At 42.4% G+C, this 20,601-nt stretch overlaps 1 protein-coding gene across 12 annotated transcripts in view; it reads left to right on the top strand.

The window, feature by feature from the left end:
• LOC118513378 (mucin-5AC) overlaps positions 1-20,601 on the top strand; it is a 182,285-nt gene that overhangs the window by 24,356 nt on the left and 137,328 nt on the right. For 9 of the 12 annotated variants that reach the window (XM_036059028.1, XM_036059038.1, XM_036059039.1 and 6 more), the window contains exon 3: positions 2,526-2,563. The exons of the other annotated variants lie outside the window; for them this stretch is intronic. In XM_036059028.1, coding sequence (XP_035914921.1) covers positions 2,535-2,563 — 29 coding nt within the window. In that variant the 5' untranslated portion in view covers positions 2,526-2,534. The remainder of the gene's footprint in view (positions 1-2,525; positions 2,564-20,601) is intronic. 12 annotated transcript variants of the gene reach the window in all.

Genomic DNA, 20,601 nt, shown 5'->3' with positions numbered 1-20,601 from the left:
AATAAAATAACAGAAAATGCCACCAAAGCATAACCGAAGGAATTTGTAACAAAGCGAAACAAGCGGGGATCAACAAAACTCCACTCCCCGGGGATGAGCGAACGTGCCTTGCGGGGTGCGTAAATTGTTTTGCGTCTTACTTACATGAAGATTTATTTCCATAAATTTAATCTGAATGCATTCTGCTCGGTTTACGCCGTTGTTCTGCTGTAATGAAACGTTTGGTGGCAAGTGAATGCCGTCTGTGAAATAATGACCCATCATTTTTATTACTTATTATGTTTCGCGCTAGAGTTTTTTTTTCCTGACGAAGGGTGAGAAACTCATTATTTTCCAAAAATTAAGACACAAAAAATGGACGGACATTATTTGGGGAAAAGGATCTAGAGTAGAGGTGTAAAGGTCGGATGGAAGAGGCGATAGCGCCCCGGTCTTCACACGGCAAGGACCGGAGTTCAAATCCTATCCAGACAGCCTCTCCATACGCTGGACTTGACTACCTTGCTACGGGTTAAATCAGCTCAAGGAAAGTCAGAAATGGTAGGCCGGGACCCTGCGAGGTTGTAGCGCCAAGGAAGAAGAAGAAGAAGTATTTACCCGTAAAAAACGAAACATTATATTTGTGTGCTTTACAATTTAGTTTTGACTTTGATGTGTTTTGACGCTTTGCTCTTAATTTCTTGTTAGAGGCGTATTTTTTTAAATGCTAGGATTTTTGCTGCTGTGAAAAGTGTTATTAATGGCGCTGTTGAAATTCATTGCATCTAAAAGTATAAGTCATTAAAACAGATTGTGAGAGCTGATCGCCTGGAGAACCCTGTAAAATGCACATTAAAATTATTTTTATGAAAGCCTTTTAGATGTTTTGTTCCGTTGTTTTTTGTTCCGTTATTTAATTATGGCCTTTTTTTATAAAATCACACTGCAGTACGATATGTTTGCCACCTTATAAAACACCCGGAAAGCATGTTATTCATCCTCAAATATTATTCCCGGAAACATTTCCTCTCCATGCTGCTGCAACATTACAGCATTTCAACTGCGTGCTGACGACAAACTTTTAGTGACGTCGATGCTTCATAGCGTCGGCAAAGCTTTTGACCCATAAAACTCGTACCGAAAAGTGCAGGGAGTCATAGCATGCTTTATTTTGTTGGTATGAAGTACTCTTTACGAATGCATTCGCTGTGCTTTGATGCGAGGTCCGTTGGTACAAACTCTCGTTCTCGCCTTCCCTCCTGTACACCTCTCGCTTGTGGCTTATTCCATTAAAGTACCCGCGGGGAGCCGCCGTTTCTCGTAATGGATAGGAAAAATTGTTTCCCACTTTTATGAGCTCTGATTGCAAACAAAAATATGGCCACCCATCATCAGCAGCAGCAGCCTGCATATGGGTGAAAGCGGAAGCATGATGAGTGATGCAAATTTTATTGGCATTACTTAACGAACGAAATTTGGCAGCTGGCTTGATGGTGTGTAATGGATATGGCTCGTGCCGGCAAACAATTGCTGGTGAGTTATTAGTGTTTTTTTGTGCTGCGGTGTATATGTTTATGATTGTAGAAGCAGGTACTGATGATCGGGGGATTCAATTAACTCCGTATTAAAGTGGGATTGAAGTGCGCTACAGCAATTGGTTTGCTGTTAATTGTTTTGCGCTATTATGATAAGATTTTTGATAAGGCTTTTAGCCATGTGTTGTTGTTCCTGTTTTACTAACAAGACATTGGGGTCTAAGATAGTTTCAATTGTAAAATCTGAACATTTTTGCGAGTAATCATAAATAGTTCTTTTTTAGTGCAAGTTGTATCATCCTATGAATTGTAAGTAGTTGAATCGATGAAGGTAAACACAAGTTTTTAACATTTGATGTACCATTTTGACAGTTTGTTCACTGGGCACATTACAAGCTTGCTTAAGTTTTACATTAAAAATTTGCTTTAACCTTATCGTACAGGTTTTACGATTTAGTTTTGGCTAGCTGTACACATTGTTTGACACTTTTGGCACTCGATTTATTGTTAGTGGCGTATAGGTTAAGCTACAAACACTGAAGTTTAGACCGAGCGCAATTAATTTCAATAGCCGTCAAAGCTGCCACCTGCATGGTTCTGATGAAATTGAATGCGCTCAATTATCAATTATCGACTATTTTAATATTTTTTTTAATACCACGTGCAGCCGGTCGAAAAGAAATTGTAAAACCCTGTATGGAATAACGGTATAAAGCTATGATGAATGTGGGGGTGATAGAAGTTCTTAAATATTTTAGTTAAATAATTAAAAAATAAAGAATTTTCTAGCATATGATCCAATTCAATCTTTGGATTTTTGCTCAAATATAGTCTAAAGATTTTGAAGCTCGCTAATTTTGGTTGCCAGATTGCATCGAGAGCTTCAAGCATTACATTGTAACTGCAAAACTGGCTTAGGTTGCCATAGACTCGATTACTAGGTTTCTTGACTGAAATACTCAATTTTAAATACTGCTTACTAATAGTATTTCTTTACTTTTTTACTTACAGGTATATTTTATGCGCTCTGGGTTGCAACTGCTAATAAGGTTTGTACGAAACATCACTACAAACAAGACATAGCTGTATTAATTAATAGTCACTCTCATAGACAGCCTCCCTCTTATAACCTTGCATATCTCGCTAAAGCAGAAACATTTACAATATTTGTCTATTAATCAGTTAAACCTAATTTCAAGCCTTAATCAGATCGTCGTTACGGCAAGGGTAGACCCATGTCCAACAAGTTGGAAAATGTAAACCAAAACAACAACAACTACACTGTCCAATTTCCAATTCTTGAACCTGTCGTTCTTTGACCTGTCGTTCAGCATGAATTCCTTCCATCCTCCTCCCTTCGCTGGCACACACCCCGTTGCCAGCAGCACTGCAATAAAATGTGAAAAATGTTTAATTTTCAATTAGACAACAGCCTTCTCGGGCACCGTGAAACGCAGCCAAGTTCCGATTTTGCCATCCCCAATAATCGTAGCGCAACAACTGTCGAAATTCATTAATTTTAAACGGCATCCCCACGGCTGACATTTCAATGTTCCCGCGCGCGCTCTCTTACACACACACACACATAGAATTGCCACCCCTGCGTGCCAGATGTCTTTGGCCATTCGGTAAAACCCATCCCAATTAACGTTACAACCCTGTTCATGGCACCCGGACCTGTCAGAGGTTGTGCACTCGATGGTGGTGGTGGTGGTGCGTGTTTCCTTTTTTGCTACTATTTTCCACCCGAACACCCCCTCACGCCCTTCGCACTACCCCCTTGCCAGAAATGGTGGTCGGATTGGCTGAGGGGCGATACCTGTGGAGGATGGTTTTCACATTTTAACCATTCTTCAACCATTCGCACAGCGCTTGAGAACGGCCACACATAGCAGAAGCAGCCGCAGTACGACACGATATTAATCGTACTGACTCTTCTGTTTTCCCTGATTCGTCAACCGTTCAAGGGTGCGTTTTGGAGGCAGGGATAAAGAGAGAGAAAGCGCGGTAAAGTTGACAGAACGATCGCTTTACTCCCAGGCTTCCTTCTCCAATCCCGTCCCTGTCTAGAGATGAGAAATAAGGATCAGTAGAAAAGTTCGTTCGAAGGCTAAGCCTCACACCTCAAACTCACCTTCGTCTTCTTGCGGTCCTGGACTTTGAGAGTGGGCGGCTGGGACTGCTGGATGGAAGAAAAGTTTCGATACGAGTGTCAGCGAAGTGTTTAAAAATGGCGCCGGCGTTGATGAATAGCCTTGGACGGTGCGACATCCCGGTGACACTTGCCGTTTGCCGCAATGAGACTGGGACGTGTTTTTCTGTCGTCCGTCAGACCGTGTGTCCTGCAAGTATCTGATTCCGAGCAGGGAATGTCCCGGGTGTCGGTGGTGTGCGTTACCGTTTTAAAAACTGTGCACCTGCCTGAATGCATTCAGTTCTTACAATTAGCGCTGTAGCCGTTGGAGTTGGCTGGTTGAGTGAGTGTGGGATGGGTAATGACACCAGAACCTCCAGAACCTGGTTGCTGGTCCTCTGCACACGGCCGATCTACTGCTGTGCACCATAAATCCCATCAGCTGTGAATGAGTCGATTATGGTGGTTGGGAAAAACAGGGGGTGCTAGCAAACCGTGGAGGTCAGGGTGTTCGGACATGACGGGCCGTGTTATGAGACGCTAATGACAAATTACGGCAACGATGACGACGTGGTTAGTGTTTAATGATGGGTTTACTGAGCTGTTACATCTTACAGTGCAAGTCAAGCAGAGAGCATCATGAGGATTTAAAGTATTTCATGATACTTTTAAGCTATGATTTAATGGCTATATCGCAAGGAATGTGTAGTTTAGATCATGCTGTACGAAATTACTAATTTATTATCAAGTTTAATAGGAGTCTACAGCTTCCAATTCAATGTATGATACGACACGTCTTAAGTTATCTTAAGCTATAAACAGCCATAACATCTAAGCAGCTTCAACCGTACACTCGTGTGCATCAGTGTACCTTTTAAGGACACCGCTTTTCATCTCATATGATACATATTTACCCAACCGCATTCTTGAATGGTGTGGAAAATTGAAGAAAATGATACAGGACTCTGTTCCCTACAAACCCAACCTCCTTCTTAACACTTTTTGCCGTTCAAAGTATATTATTTTACATTGGTAGAGCATCACCGCGTGAAGAGATGCTCGAATGCTAGACACTAAATTTCACCGAGCAAGACACGTTACAACAGCGACAGTACGATATCACGCAAACAGTACGGAGTTTTCCTATTTTAGCTCCCGTTTGTGTGTTGCATCTGCAGGTGAGTTAAGCTTTTCTTTCCATTACCCCCTTGCCAACGACAACCTGCAACGCGACAAAACGCATTTGAGACTTAAAGTACGGCACCACCAGTTTAGTGCCTTGCGTCGTGGTCGATTCTGCAGCAAAGTTTTGCACGCGACACCAATTCTACAATGTAAACTGGAGCAAAAATACGCTTGCCTTTGCCGCAGCCTAGAAGGATTAGGCAAATTGCATTCTAACACACGCGCACGGTAGGTGCTTTTATCGCGTGTGGTATCGTGGTTGAACGCAGTTTACTTTGCTTCATCGGTGGCTGCTGGCGGCAGCGGCGCAGGTTGGTTGAGTTAATGTAAAACACGCTTACCCAGGTGCAGTAAAACAAGAGGATCGGCGGAAAAAATGCAATTAAATGAAAGTTGTGTTTTGTGGGGAGGGATAATGATTGTTCGTGAAAATATGACATGTTTGCAGAATGAAATGACACTCGGGAGAACAAAGGCTCTGTATTTTATTTTAAGCAGAGATGAATAGGTTTTTCCTTACAAACAGGAAAATGAAACGTACTTCAAAAACTGTTTCTGACTGCAACTTTTGACCTAAATGCGCCACGCCGGGCTGCTAGTACGGCAATGAATGAGCGGTGTTGTATTACGTAGGCATGCGTGAGGAAATCCCATTCAAACGAAGCTTGTAAAGTCCTACCGACTTGTTAATTGAATAATACGCCTCACTAGTTTTATGCACTCATTTTACGCTTATTATACAGCTAGCAGCAATAGGAACTTTGCTTGAGGATGAGGATGTTATGAAGTGAAAAATGCATTTACATGGTACAGTAACAAGAGCAACATTCAGTAAGTTCCCATTTGCGTCAATATTGGGTCATGCTTGTCGATTTATAGATGTGGAAGAGCCTGTATTAAAAACAAAACCTTTTTATCGCTGATGTCTAACATTTCAAGAGAATAAAAAAATGAATGTAAGCTTATTAGATACATTGTACCAACTTTTTTAGCTATGTATCTTGCGAATATTCTTCAATCGGGGTCCAACTGCAACTGCAATAGATGCACGTCTGTTTAAAATTGCTGTGCATCATGATACGGTTTCTTTCAATTCCAGCAGCTTGTAGTAAACAATTTAATATTGGTGTAAACAGTAGGTTTAGAAACTCAACCAAACAAGAAATATAGAGCGTTATCATATTGAATTGACTCATAGTAAACAACTTCCAACTGGTTCCACCGTTTGTAATGGTTTAGATAGTGAGTGATTGAAAAAAAATCAGTTTAGTAATTCTATAATAAAAGAGTATTATAGCTTTCTAATGTAACAATAATCTTTTTTTAAATACTCGCTTCTTAAATGTTAGTATCATAAAGGTTAAATTTTAATCACATTTTCACTCAGATAATCAATTTTTAACCAGTTTCACACCGTATGTTTCTACATGCTTTAGTTCTTAACTTGATCAACTGGAAATTTTGCTATTTGAAAATCCTGTTTTGAATAGAATTTCATCACAACGAGTGAACGGTTGGGATGGGACTCGATCTCAGCTTCTGACGTGTTCTGCTAACGCCTCAGACATCGTACCGCCAACTTCCAACTTCCAAATCCCAACGTATTTCCAACGTAACAAATCCAACTTCAGAAGAGTGTAAAAATATTGAATATATAAACCCAGCTGAACCTCGAGAGGACTTGGCCTGTTATTTCTGGCTTTCCGTGACTTGATCTTAGCGAGTGCGGATGGGATTTCATCCCCGGTGCTGTCGTGCGAAGACCGAAGCCACCATAGCCTCGGCCGCCTGACAACTTCAAAGTATATCTGTAAAAAAATCAAGATGCAGTATAGCAGTCTGGCGCATGGAGTCAAAAACTTTCATATACCCAATTTTAAAAATGAAATGTTGGAGAACTATCGTCTTGAATCGAAAATCTATTTCTCAAATATTTCTTTATGAATAATTCGACCCCCTATAAGACCGTTCTGCTTAAAACAAGTGTATTAAAAACTGAAGCTAAGAAAAACAGGGCAAACGCTCTCTGTTAAACTTGAAGTTTGATGAAACCTGTTTGGTTTGCATTACAACACTCCCAAAACTTTAAATCTTCCAACATTAAACATTTCAACATTTATCGATTCGCGATGCCGCGTGGGAGAACGATGATCTCCCCCGCACTTGCTTTCAAATCACCCAACAATCAAGAAGACGATGGAACTGACGCCAATAACGCACGCCCCGGACAGCAGCACGATGATCTCATCAATCGTTCCGTTCGTGAGATTCGACCGCATTACAACACCGCCATCGAGTGCTATGTGCCAACACAATCGATCGCTGTGTGACGGTGTGGCGCGACTGTTCCGGCTACCGGAACACAGCGAACGTTTTTGTTTACGTTAACGGCGTGTGTGCGGCTGGCTGCTCGCTAGAACGCTTCCGTCAAAGTAAAGTCGCGTCGTGAAATGGCACAAACATTTTTGCAACTCTACGGAGCACAGTCCGGATCAATTATTTGGTGCTGGATGCTGGCGGAGAGACGGGAGCTCGTGAGAGGAAGATCAGGTGGTGAATGCTGCAAGTGATGTAATACCAAGCAGAACAGCGCCCATCAGCACACCCAGTGGAATTCCTTTCCCACTTCTACCCACCGGTCGGTTTGGTGCTACGCGTTTTACACTGTTTATGACTTTCTCAGCCGTGCCGGTTCGCGCGATGTTTCTTTCCAACAGCGCAAAACAACGTACCGAAGGATGTGTGATTTTGTTTCACTTGTTGTTTTATGATTTACGCTCCAACAACTATCGGATAATGTACGGCAAAAAAAACTTGAAACAAGACGCGATACACTACTTGGCTGCAAAGAAAGTTAGCACACTTTCTCGCCTGCCAGAACCGACCGATTGGAGGTGAAGTTTAGCGCACAGCTTATAGCGAGATCGGGAAAGCGTAGAAAAGCTTTTCCTGCGCGTTTTGTTTGCCGAGGCGTCAAAAGAACAATACCATTGTGGAAAAGTTCAAACATCGGTGGGGCTGGTGGGTGTTTCGATGGGGCGAAAGGAAAACTTATCGTCCGACAAAAAGGTGGAGACACAAACTGAATGGATTCGCGTCGCTTTTGTTTTGCCGAGCGCAAATAGCAGTGAGCGCTTCTTGGGTGGCATAGGTTAGTACACGGGCGAGCGTGTGATGCAAAGCTAGCAAGACCTTGAGCTTTTTATGGCGATTCGTCTTTTATTGCTCTCGAAACAACAGCCATAAAGTTGGTGCCTTTTTAAGTGAGTTACTATCAAAAGATAAATATTGGCGAAATAAGTATCATAACATTGAAAGGAAAATATTTTATACGAACGCTGCTAACGGGAATTTATAATAAAATTAAACTAACGGTTATGCGGTCGAGAACATGAACTTAAGCTACGGGGTGTGGAACCCGATGCGCTCGCTCGCAAGCGCAAGGGCAAATTCATTTCATTCCATTTGCCAATTTAATAAATAAATAACTCAATTATTGTTATTTATATGGAATGCACCAGCGTTGCATTCGACGTTTGCCCGGGACAGTTGTTTTTAAGCGAGGCGAACGAGCTGCACAAACAAACCCCACCCCGGCGTGAACCAACCAGCCACCCTTTCGGTTCGTGTTTGGAAGTGTTGGTAATTGTTTTATAGTGCTCGGTGATGATGGTTGTGGCAATTTATGAAGTGACTCAGGCGAATTTTAACTCCCCTGTTTCTGTGCCGCTTCACACTTTTGGGATCGTTTATTACGGTTTTAGTTTTACCACACACTCAAACCATACACCTCATAGACACGAAATGTGTGACAAACCGGTGCTTTTTAAACCATAGTGTCGTACGAATTTGCACTTGACTGGGTTTGCTTCATTTCTACGACGAATTAAGTCTCCGATCGAGTCGATACGATCAACCAGACAGCGGAGAGTTGTCTCACTTGGGACCGACCGACTGACCTACTGAAGAAGCGCCATCCGGACTGGTCGGACGCTTTTTTTCTTGCCCTTTCCTTCCTTCCATTTCTTTTCACGCGAAGAAAAAAAAAGCCGGGGTAAATCAAACAACCGAATGTCGATTAATACCGGGACCGGATGTGTGAGCTTGAGGTGCCAAAGAAACTGGTGAGCGACATACGAACGAAGCAAAACAAAAATGGGAAAGTGGAAAATAATTAAATAAATATCAGTCGGCTACGGCTACTGCTGCTTCGGAAAACACACGTGACTTGAAGGAAAAGCGAAATCGCTGGATGATGGAACGATTTATTTCTAGTTCAAGGCTCGTTTCGTTTAGTTCGCTCGCTCGCACCGGGTACCAATTATCCCGGAGCCCTCGGTCGCTCCAATATTTATTTCCGAACCGGGACCTCTCCGGGTTCATTCAGCGATGCAATGGAGCATAATTGACAAACGGAAGTTCACCACGGTTGAAAGCGGGCTGATGATGCTGCCGTCCGTCGAAGCTTCCCGGACGGGCTTATGGGAGGAAGTAGTGCAGCGATGGGTACACGTGGCACTAATTATTTGCGTTCGAGAAATCGCTGCTCACTGAACCCTGTTTGAACGATTGGTTAATGAAACGAGGAAAAATCAGTGGGACTGTTCCGTTACGAGTTACGGAGCAAATGCGGTCGGGGGGGACCCTCCCGAGCCGGGAACTAAACAAACGAAAACAAGTCCAGTGACAGTTTGTTTTTGCTAGTTATTTGTGATCTGTCAAAACAAGCACACTTCGGTTCGATGGTTTGATGGGTTTGTTTTAATGTTGCCAATATGGGTGATCAAATTTAGCTAGTACAGCGAACGTGAACCATTACATTGTACATCCAATAGTATCAGAGCCATACTTTTCCTGCGTCCACGACCACTATCCGGAACAGGAATCAGAAAAATTTCCTTATTTATGTGATCCGCATCCAACGATCCCCCATTTTACTCCCCGTGACACCCGGGTTTTTGCTAGGAAACTGGTCAGTTTGATCAAGGGGTGGACAGCCGTGTGTCAGCTCAACTCCATTTACCACGATACATTATTCACGTACGCTCGAAATGAGTATGCTTTATTGATACAAAAGGAAAAAAAAGCTTCTACTGCTCATAACCCGGCCAATATTTGTTGCGCCGAGAGCTTCATCGAATGTAATTGAATAATTTGTTACCTACCTCACTTCCCTGTGTATTGTTTTTTTGTGGCTTTCCTTTTTCCACATTGTTATGTACTTCTTTTTTTACTTTTGCCATGTTTGCTTCCTCATCGGTAGCTGTGGGGAAAATAAATTGAACAGTTATAAGCATCGAGTTTTTTTTTTGTTTGCTTCTGTATGATCAAGCTTATGGTTTCCATTTTTCCATCATCAAGCGAGAATATTTGTGGAATATTTTATGCACTTTTCCATACGTTTCATTGTGGACAATATGGAGTATTCAACGGGGAGTTTTAATTTTTATTTTTGCTTTGCTTTTTGAGCCATATTTTCAATTTCACCTGGAATTATTTTTCGAAAAACTCGAAAGCTTTTTGATCGATTGCTTTGGAATTTTCCGGAACAATGTGATGTCTAACAGCAACTTTATGACACAATTGATGGTTGATTGACGTTGATTGATTAAAAGAGGGTATTTTTTTGCTAGTAATTTTAGTTCAATATTTGTGTTTGTTTTGAATTGAAGCTTTCCGTGGTGGTGTGCGACATGTATACCTGACTGAAACGCAAAGTCCATACGATTGGATTGAGGATCAATGCGACGAAGTTAAAGTACCTGCATGCTGGTAAATGTGACCATGATAAAGCTCGAGATGGAAGCAGAACATCAGTTAATGGTGATGATGTCGAGATAGTAGAGGAGTACCTTGATAGGATTTTTACTTCGGATTAGAACGTAAGTAGTGATATCCGATCGTCCTACTCCAGGAAAATCGTACCAGCTGTTGACTCCACTACCACCTGTAAAGCAGATTCTTATTATCTTACACACTCCTTCCCACCGTATCACAAGGTAGACAGCGGCATCTCACAAATAGATGGCACTGATCATCACAATTCAATCTGATATGCCCAGTAGTCCACTAAGGACACATGTTCTGGATTATGTAAACAGAAGATGCCAATCCTCGCACCGTTTTGGAGAGGCCAATCCTATGGACTTTCTTTGGCTGTGTGAGCGAGCGAGGCTTGTGAAGAAGGAGAATGGACCTTGAGCTATTTGAGCTGTTTAGTGTTGCAGATATCCTGACGGTATTCAAAACTGAAATGAAGCTTCATGTTGAGGGCCTCACTAGAAAGTTGTTCGTCAGAGACCTGTTCAGCACGTGGAGTAAAGGAGCTCAGTGAGCTCGTTAGCTGGATTAGGTGAGATCGAACTAGTTGGAGATCGGATGCAGCTCTAGTTGAAAGAATGCAATCATGGACCAAATTTTCTAGAAAAGGATTAGCAACTAGGCCTAACTAGCAAAGGTGTTCCCTTAAGTTCATACATTTAAGCGAAAGCTCACTTAAATTACGACAACATGAACCATTACAGCCAGCAAGCCCAACATTTCCAATATCTGTTTGTTTTATTTGACAGGCAACAGTGCAGGAGTGCATGAGTTGCGAAATGTTGTCCTATCTGCACCACTTTTTTTAAACTAACTCCGACTTTTTGAAGAAATAATTTTATTTCTTTTTATCTGCAGCATTCTCCAGTCATCCGGATGTGTGACATGATTCGCAACAATTCTACTAGTGCAGTAGTTTTCAAGTCTAACTTTTTCCTCCCTGTTTTTTTTTACTTCGACTTTATTGCTCCACTCCCAAGCACACAATAACAAAGTTGCAATTACGCCAAAGTAAACTACTCGCATGCTTCTACCGAGTGGCGAAAGTGGCTGTACAACGGATTGCGCAGGGCGCAATGGAGAGAAGGCAAAAGAAAAAAAAATCACCAACTCGATGTAAAAGAATTTTCTTTCGCTTGACCCCTTCCGATAACGGGGCGTAAAAGAAGAAGGGAATAGGTTTTTCTCCTATTTTTTTTTTTTGCTGAAATGGTCAACCTTAGCGCCCCAACCCCCACGAACCAGATGAACTAGGTCGGGAAAACTATTTTTAATCTGCCCGCTTAAACCATTACTTACGGAAGTTTATTCGCGAGGTGGTACAAACAGTAACGAAAAAAAAACTCCAGCAAGAAGGCGTCCATCTATGCTTAGCTTCGTCACTAGAGTTTCACTTACCCGCTGGGGTCATCTTTCATCAGCACTGGTAACCATCGAATGCCGCTCCCACGCTGCTTTTTTCCAATTTACTAATCTCTCTGTCGGTAATTGGTAGCGGTGGAGATGGAGGCGGGCTGCGACGATCGCAAGAGGGTAGCAAACGTAGCTTTCGCACATGGGATGGGTGTCAGCTAGTGGACAATCCCCAACCCGTTCCGGAAGCGTTTTCGCTCGCTTTGACACTTTCTTCTCACCGTTTCGGTCATGGGTTACGGGGAGTACAAAGGCGTTTAAAATTTGTGACTCAGCACAAAGTGGAGCACGCAAGCAATGGGAGAAGCTTAGAGCGTAAACGAAATAATAGTGTAGGAGAATGTTTTTTTTGCCCTGCTGGACCGGGAAAATGTTGCAGTTTGCTGAAATTGATGTACCTAAGTTTTGGTTCACGGGACAGAATGGCATCCAGAAGAATGCACGAGAATTATATTGCATTCCTTGCGGAATATGGGTTCGCCCAGATAGGAAGGAGTTATTTTACCAAGGAAGGCACGTTGATTGATGAGAGCTTTACAGTCTCTTTTCAGCGTGATTGATGATATACTGTGGAATTGTACTTTATTTATGAGAATTGCTATGCGTTATTGTTTGCGAATGTTTAAAAGGAGCTAAAATTTATTTTTCACTTTGATTCGTAAGTCCGTTTATTTATTTATTTTTTAAATCAAAAACGAACTTTTTTATAAAGTTTATTTCTAGAGTCCTTGGGTCTCTGCGGCCTTATTCGACATTTACCTGTCCATGGTTACATGTATGGTACAACTATTGCAGGTATGACTTACCTGTTGCGTGTATGGCTCCTGTAATGGTGAAACTATTGCGCTATGAATTTAAACCTTTCGGTACATGTTGCTGATGAGTAAAAATCAGATGAAGTGGTTTTGCTGTTGTTTGTTGGGTGATAATCAAGTTCAAGTTGACAGGTGGCTCGGTGTGTAGTGATGGATACAATACAATCGGTAAGCTTATGGTGGACCTTATTATCGACGCCACAGAAGCTGCAAAGCGGTGGACTGGATCTGTCGAGAAGGTAGGCGTGTGCCCGACGGGTGTGACCAATGCGAAGGCGGGAAAGGACTCGTGGGATGTGGCTGGAATCAGGATCGTCCCATGTTTTGGTCCCAAGTCTTGAAAAGATCTTGGTTGTGCCAGGTGCTATTCCAGTGTAGGTCAACTATTGCGTTACTGAAGCGGAAGGCGTCTCTGTGTGAAAGCAAGCTGTTTGGTTCGGCTGGACGAAAACGACCTTCATTGAACAGTCGGTCCAATTTTCTGTCGATTCCGGATACACCCGGAATCCAACAGAAAACTATTGCAGGTGTTGAGGGGATGGCACTGGCACTGCCCGTGAAGATGTTGGCTTTAACGGAACGGACTCCTTCGTCGGTGGCAAGTTGGATGGCTAGAGCTTTGGCTGAAAAGATGGATGTGTAGCTAGGAAGCTTAATAGCGCAGTTGTCGTCGTTATAATAGATTTCAAAGCCGACTGACTCCCGTTTAACGGAGCCTCTGGCGATCCCCTCATGTGATGATGCTTGTTTTCGGTCCGGATCAACTATTTTTAGGTGCGATGTGGCAATTTTTTCCGGTTTCCCAGAATAAAAAAACGAACGACAAACTATTTTGTTATGAGCACGTCTGCATTTGAAAATGCAGTTCACAAAAAAATTGGATTTCTATTGAACATTTACCGTACACCGTAATCTTTTGCCTCAATGCCCTGGTTTCCTATGGAGATTTTTTTTCAGGATTTACATTTTCTTCCGAAAGCTTAACCCTGCAAACTACGGTATTTCTATTGCTCCTGGGAACATTTCTTTAAACCAAAACTGAACACACGAAGACGCATCTCCAGTTATCCCTTTGCAAAAAGATGTGAAATATTTCTTCCTGTACATCGCGTGCCTTTATATTTATGCAAAATGCGAAAACTTTCATTCACTTCCACTCAGATGTAAATGGCAACCGGCACGTGCCGAACCGGAGCGATATTGTGCCGCCAACTTCTGCAGGATTTACGCAACGAAGCACATAATGCGAGCAGACGCATTATTCCCGTGAACAAGAAATCGTCTCACCTGCGCCGATGTGCTGGAATCTCGTTCTTTCGAATTTGCGATATTTTCCCGTACCGCATTTTCTATCGCACTTGGACAGATAAAGAAAAGCTTAAATCGCACGTCAGTTAAAGATGTTCGCCAAAGAACGTTGGACATGTAGTCAGGAGAAAAATATATTGCTGGCAAGCTAAAACGCGAATGGTGTTTGTACGCTCGAGCAAATAGCTCCACTTACTTTTGATGCATTTTAAAGCTGCCTCCTAAATCAATTCACCTGTCTCCCCGACAATGCGTCTGGTTGTCTGCTGCGACCAGCATACTTGGTGGGGCTTGATTTTGTTTGAGGAAAATCATTGCTAACGAATGCCCTGCGTGGAAAGTTTTCATTCGGTGGCCTCAAAATTATTGTGAGAAAAATGGGCTTTTAATAGGCACTTAGCTAAAGACACGACATACGGGTGAGGTTAAATATAGCTCGGGAAGTAAAGTTTCCGTTCGGATGAAACAGGTGAGGTACGCAGAAGATAGCGAGAGTGTTCATAAGTAGGTCGTTATCTGCAATTAGCCAACCGGAACGGGACGGGGAAAATCGTTTTAAACTTGTTCTGGGAGGTACGGCTGGAGATGATAGATAGTTCGTACCGAAACATTTGAAGTATTTCTCACATTCCTAGTGGTTATAACTGCAGGCTCCTAAATAATTCTTACTGATCAGGCGCTACAACCAGTTATTCCTGAGAGGAATAACTTCATCCGCCCTGTGATGTTGGTCGTTGTCATTCTTGCACGCCTAGTAAACATGACCGGGACACCAATTGAGCTCATTGCGTCGTATAGTTGTACCCTGGTTAGGACGTCATATGCGGCTTTAAAATCAATCAAGCGTGATGGTTCCAGCTTTGGAAGTTACTCTGTCATCTTTTCGATAGTTTACCGCATAATGAAGATCTCGATTTCGTGGTGGTTCTTCTTGGTCTAACGACCTCTTAATGTCATGTCTGCCATTTCTGGCTTGCTATACTTATTAATCCCAAATAGTTGGATAGTCAGTCTGCTCAGTATGGAGGAACGATAAGGTCCAGATGGGATTTGAACACCGATCCTGCCGTGTGAAGACCGGTGCCACTGTCGCATCTATCGCCATGTCGCCCCAAATGGACCTGCTCCGCTCGCTCGTGGTGGATTCTTCTTCCTCTTCTTTATTGGCACTACAACCTCGAGAGGTCTCGGCCTGCCATTTCTGGTTTCCTGTGACTTAGTTTTACCCGTAGCAAAGTAGTCAGCCCTGCGTACGGAGGGGCGGTCTGGATGGGATTTGAACTCCGACCCTGCCGTGTGAAGACCGGCGCCGCTGTTGCTTCGACCACGGACCGCCCGTGGTGGATTACCCGGTTTAAAATTCTAACTGATAGTTCCTTCAATCTCTCGCATAACTACAACATTAGCTGTTCTTTAACTGAAATAATTCTTTTTGGTCTTTTTCTTAACGTTATCAATAGCTAGTGATATTCAACTGTGCTTACAGTTTAGTTTATATTTACTATCGACTCCTAAAAGTCTACAAATCAAAAATTTTATCACCTCCAACGCCTCATAAGCCTTGAAAGAGCGGGAAAATTAAAGATTGCATATCTTTAGGCGCTTCAATTATATTAATTTGAATGGCATACATCATCTAAAAAGATTGAGTTTAATGCGAAACACGTGTTTGATTTCCATCTACGAAAGCAGCAATAAAATTTATGCTCATACACACCTTTTCCGACACTCCATTAACTTTCTCGCCCATTCATCGATTGGATGATTTATCGAACCCATGAATGTGTGGCGCGCTCGTTATAATCGATCGTTTCGTTACAAACAAAAACCAACCTCAACCAAAAATATAATGTGATCTAATGTTGCATTTCCCCGCGCTTTTGTGTGTCTAACGGTGGGTGAGGCTTTATTTGTTTAATACTAATCATTTCCAAACGAGCTTTCCTTCGCTTCCCTTTCCAGTACCGCTTGCATCGATCGCTCGTCCACCAATTGGTTGGTCCATTGTATGACAGCCTACATGCTAATACTAGGCTTTGTGGTTATGGTGCCACTGTACCTGCCACATACCTGCAACCTCTTCCCCGCGAACGATGCATGCTCACAAAACACATATTAGATATTGAGCGAGGTTTAATCTAACACGCACCAGTAAAAAAAATGCGGCAACTACCCACTCACCGTAGTCTAATTAAACTGACCGCAATGTCACTATATTTTTGGCCGCGAGCCTGGTTACCATAGCCAAACAATGCACTACACTGACTACCAGTAGTTGTTAGTTTTATTGGCGATTTCGGTTTTGGGGCTTAGCCGGTAAGTCCGAAACTGTTTTCGCTGCTTCCCCAAAAAACGTTGTCCTGCGATGCGTTTTACGCGCCAAGCGCCATGTTGAGTAATGTTTCGATTTTCATAAACATGCTCCAGCGCTAGTGATACACGCAGAGACCCTTGTGTCTAGTGTATCGTGCCGTTGGGCCAGACAACATTGCATCGGTGGTTTTATTGTGTTTTGTTTCTGTGGGGTTTCACAAAAGCTGCGTACGAGCTCGTTTGAGGACGGACGGACCGTATTGCGTTCCGTGTCACACACCGACGAAAAGGTGCTAACGGTTTTCCATTAAAGGTAATGCCTTTATGTTTCCGAGCTCCCATAATGTTCGTCCCCTGTGGGTATCATGATGACGGTGTGCTTGGGAATAGCCGATTCCGAGAATCGAATTGATTGGCAAGGGATGATATTTTTATGGTCATGCACTGGTCACAAAGTACGGAGGCGTACGGCGACCAGTTTGGCCTAGTTACGGTGAATAGATACGTTCACTTACTGGACAGGTTTTGGAGTGCGTGTTTGGATGGCATTTTGCTTTCACTGGTGCGTACATGCGGCCCTTTTATAGTTCGGAGAATAATTGTGCAAATTGATTGATATTTCACTCAATTAGTGACCAAGGAGGATTGTTGGCTCGTTTTCTCATTGAATGAATTAGTTCTGGTGCTAAAACTTCCACAGCAGAAATATTTCGATTTAGTTTGAAATCACAAAATAAAAACACTAAGAAAGCTCATCCCCCGACACATGAAACAAAGAATAGCAATAAATTTTAATTTGCAAACAGTCGGCGGACCACGGTGGTTCGTCTTGTGCCCATTTTCCACTTCACGTCACTGTTGGCGATGGGCTATAACTTTTGCTTAATGGTTCGTGTTGAGTCGAATGGGAAAGATAAACCCATTGATCGTTTCTTTGTTTGCGTGTTTGTGAATGGGTTTTTTTTTGCAAACGCATCACTGTAAGACCCGGCATGGAAATAAATCAGTATGAATGAGTGTGTAAAGCAATCGAATGACGAAATTTATAAATGTAGTTTTTCGGTGGATTTCGCAAAGAGATATATTTGTGTAATATGAGGTGAAATAAATAACCTTGTTGCTTCTTGTTTAGAAATAACTGGCAATTCGGTCTTTGATTGGTTTGTTTTGAAGTTTCGGAGAGCAAAATTTGGCAAACAGTTCGATTTCACTAGAGATAAAATCAGATCAGCTTAGCGCAAACTTGTCCTATCCTTATTTGGGAAAGACAGGTTTAAATGCCACTCTTCTTTCTCCTTTATTCGTTCGCGACGAATAAGAAATTAAGTCGTTTTAACCATTTCTGTTTATGATTTTAAAATAGTAGGAGAGAAAAGTTTTTTTTTAATTCTTTCATTCATACATTGAGGGGAAAAGCGCATTACAAAAATAATAAAATCTTGCATAAGATAAATGTAAGTCATTGACAGCAGTGTTACTCGAGTTAAATCTTGAAGACACTCGTTGTATCTCAATAAACTCATCAAGTTATTGATTAAAACATGTACTGTTGTATGGACTAAAAATCACTGTATGTGGTGTGAATTCAAGTAAATGATTATCGATTTAATTATCAATCCATAATGTTTGCTCGGGGTAGCCCGGTAGTTACGGTCTTTACACGGCAGGAGCGGGGTTCAAATCTCATCTGGACCGTTCCCCTATAGCGAGAGCTGACTATCCAACTATGAAGTATCAGTTAGTCTAGTAAGGCAGAAATGGCAGGCATGACCTAAGAGGTCGTTATGCCAAGTAAGGAGAAGAAGATATTGATTGCTAACAACAATTTTCAGAAGCAACTAAACCGTTCTTCGCGAATAAAAAAAACTCGTTTATTTAAATATTGCTTTTAATTTTGTAAAGCCACTCAATTTACAACCTTCTGGGACCTTCTTCTTTTTCGGTGGTACTACAACCTTGAAACGTCTCGGGCCTGTCATTTCTGGCTTTCTGTGACTTGATTTTGCCCGTACCAAAGTAGTCAGCCCTGCATAAAGGGAGACGGTTTGGATGGGATTTTGAGCCCCAGTCCTGCCGTGCGAAGACTGGCGCTGCTGTCGATGGACCCACCGGACTGCCCCAACCCCTTCTGGGGCCAACCAGTCTTAAACTTGGAAACGGCACCAGTTGTTAACATGAAGGGATCTGTATCAAACCCTGTTTGGATTTTCTCTCTGAAGGCTGCAGCTATCTAGTAATGGGTAATTTAAATCAAGAAATGTAAAATTCACGACTTATTGAGGTTGCAGAGTTAAACAAAAAAAAAAAAACACATACCGTTAATAATAACATTTTTCCCTTACTTCTATCGAACTAAATAACAATTTTATTGCATTTATGCTTGGACAGCTAAGATTCCACGAAACAAATATAGATGGTTTTCCTTGTTCTATCTTTCATGTTTATAGCGATTGAAGGATAGAGAACAGCACCACTCTAGAGAAAGGAACTTCACAACGCATACCTCTAGGAAGACACTGCGATTGCATCGAAAATCGATAAAACCGCTTCCTATCGTGAAGATGAAAATATGACGACCAGTACACCTTACCACTCCCTCTCCCCCTCCTTTCTTTCTTACCAAACAGCAGATGCCCTAGATTGTAGAGTAGCATATTTGCCTTTTCGGTGCAATTTCCGTTTTTCTAGCTCCAGCTAGCCATCCATCCGCCCGAGGCCATCTCACGCGGATCACTCGAATCCGAAGCTTCCAAGCTTTTGTTACCTTACGAAAAAAACGCCATCTCCTACTTATAGCTGCACTCAGAAAAAAAAAACGGAGGTAGTCGTCCAGCACGTACCCATATGGAGATAGTGGGCACGACGGTACGATATCCTTGCTCCGGTATTACTTTTATCCCTTTTATTTTTCCTCGGTGGATGGGGATGTAGGAGATACGGAGCGCAAACGATAACTCCCGAGTGCTTGTACATGTACACCCTCGAGCACATGGCAGGCGCGCCCCTGGAAGAAAAAAAGCTAGTGTGAAGCTTTACTTCAAAGTTTCACTCGTTTGCTCTTTTTCGGTTCGTCCTGAATGTAGGAAAATGATCTCCCATCGCTTCAAACCATCCCGACGGGAGATGGTACACGGACGATAGTGAGTTTCGACGAAAATTGATTTCATAACACCAATCTATTAGGTAGAAGATGGATCGCTGGCGTTAGATCGAGCGTGGCTTACAAACGAGCACACCTTGCCCAGATGATGAGACCCGTCTCGTACCATTCTTGCGGCTGCCTCCGAGAACTTCATCTCGCACCCGGGGCAGATTGCAATTTGAAGCTTCCTTGAACCGTGCAAGGAAAGTGATTGTACTTGGGACAGGATTAGGTGCGGGCAATGTTATCTTCCTTCCTTCCGTCGGCCATGATTTGGCTCGCTTCGTCGTCGAAACATCGTAAAGAAGCGGGATCGTAAAATTTAAATAATTTTTTACCATTTGATCCTTGAGAATCGGTTCACTTCCGGTGGCGGAGGTGAGATTGGAATGAGTGATACGCTTATGTAAGTGGTTGGATATGCACTTGCGTCATTGCAACTGTGGACGAGTGAGGAAACATTGAATCCAATCCTTATCCAGGCAAGCCATTCATGCGTTCTATAAATAAACCTAATCTTCCACCGAATCGATCTATAACCGGCACACGAGTAACTCGGACTGCTATTCTGTTGAGACTATTCTTCGGGTCTTAAGTGTATGATTGATACTGTTGGAAACGTCGCTATTATTATTCAATTATGAAAAACAGACTACTTCCTCGAAGCAGATCTCAGGTGTTCAAAAGTGGCGCATAAAGCATTGCATCCTCCTAGCCGATAAATATTTGCTACTTCATTTCCAGAGAATATCCTGACGGAGATTGTGGGATGTAACTGGGCTCAAGCCTATAATCGATAACCCAGCTTCTCTTGTATGAGGCCCTGAGCCATGATATGTCAAGTACATTCTGGTTGGTATAAATCCATCCAGAAACATAAGCGACAAGAATAAGCCTTAAAAACTGAGCATCATTGAACGTGTGCATATTTGAGTGTTATTTCTTCTCAAACTTAAA

The sequence above is a fragment of the Anopheles stephensi genome, chromosome 3, assembly GCF_013141755.1.
Source record: "Anopheles stephensi strain Indian chromosome 3, UCI_ANSTEP_V1.0, whole genome shotgun sequence".
In the NCBI taxonomy this organism is placed as follows: Eukaryota; Metazoa; Arthropoda; class Insecta; order Diptera; family Culicidae; genus Anopheles; species Anopheles stephensi.
Note: the sequence above shows the minus strand (reverse complement) of the source record. Positions and strands in the feature narration are given on the sequence as shown.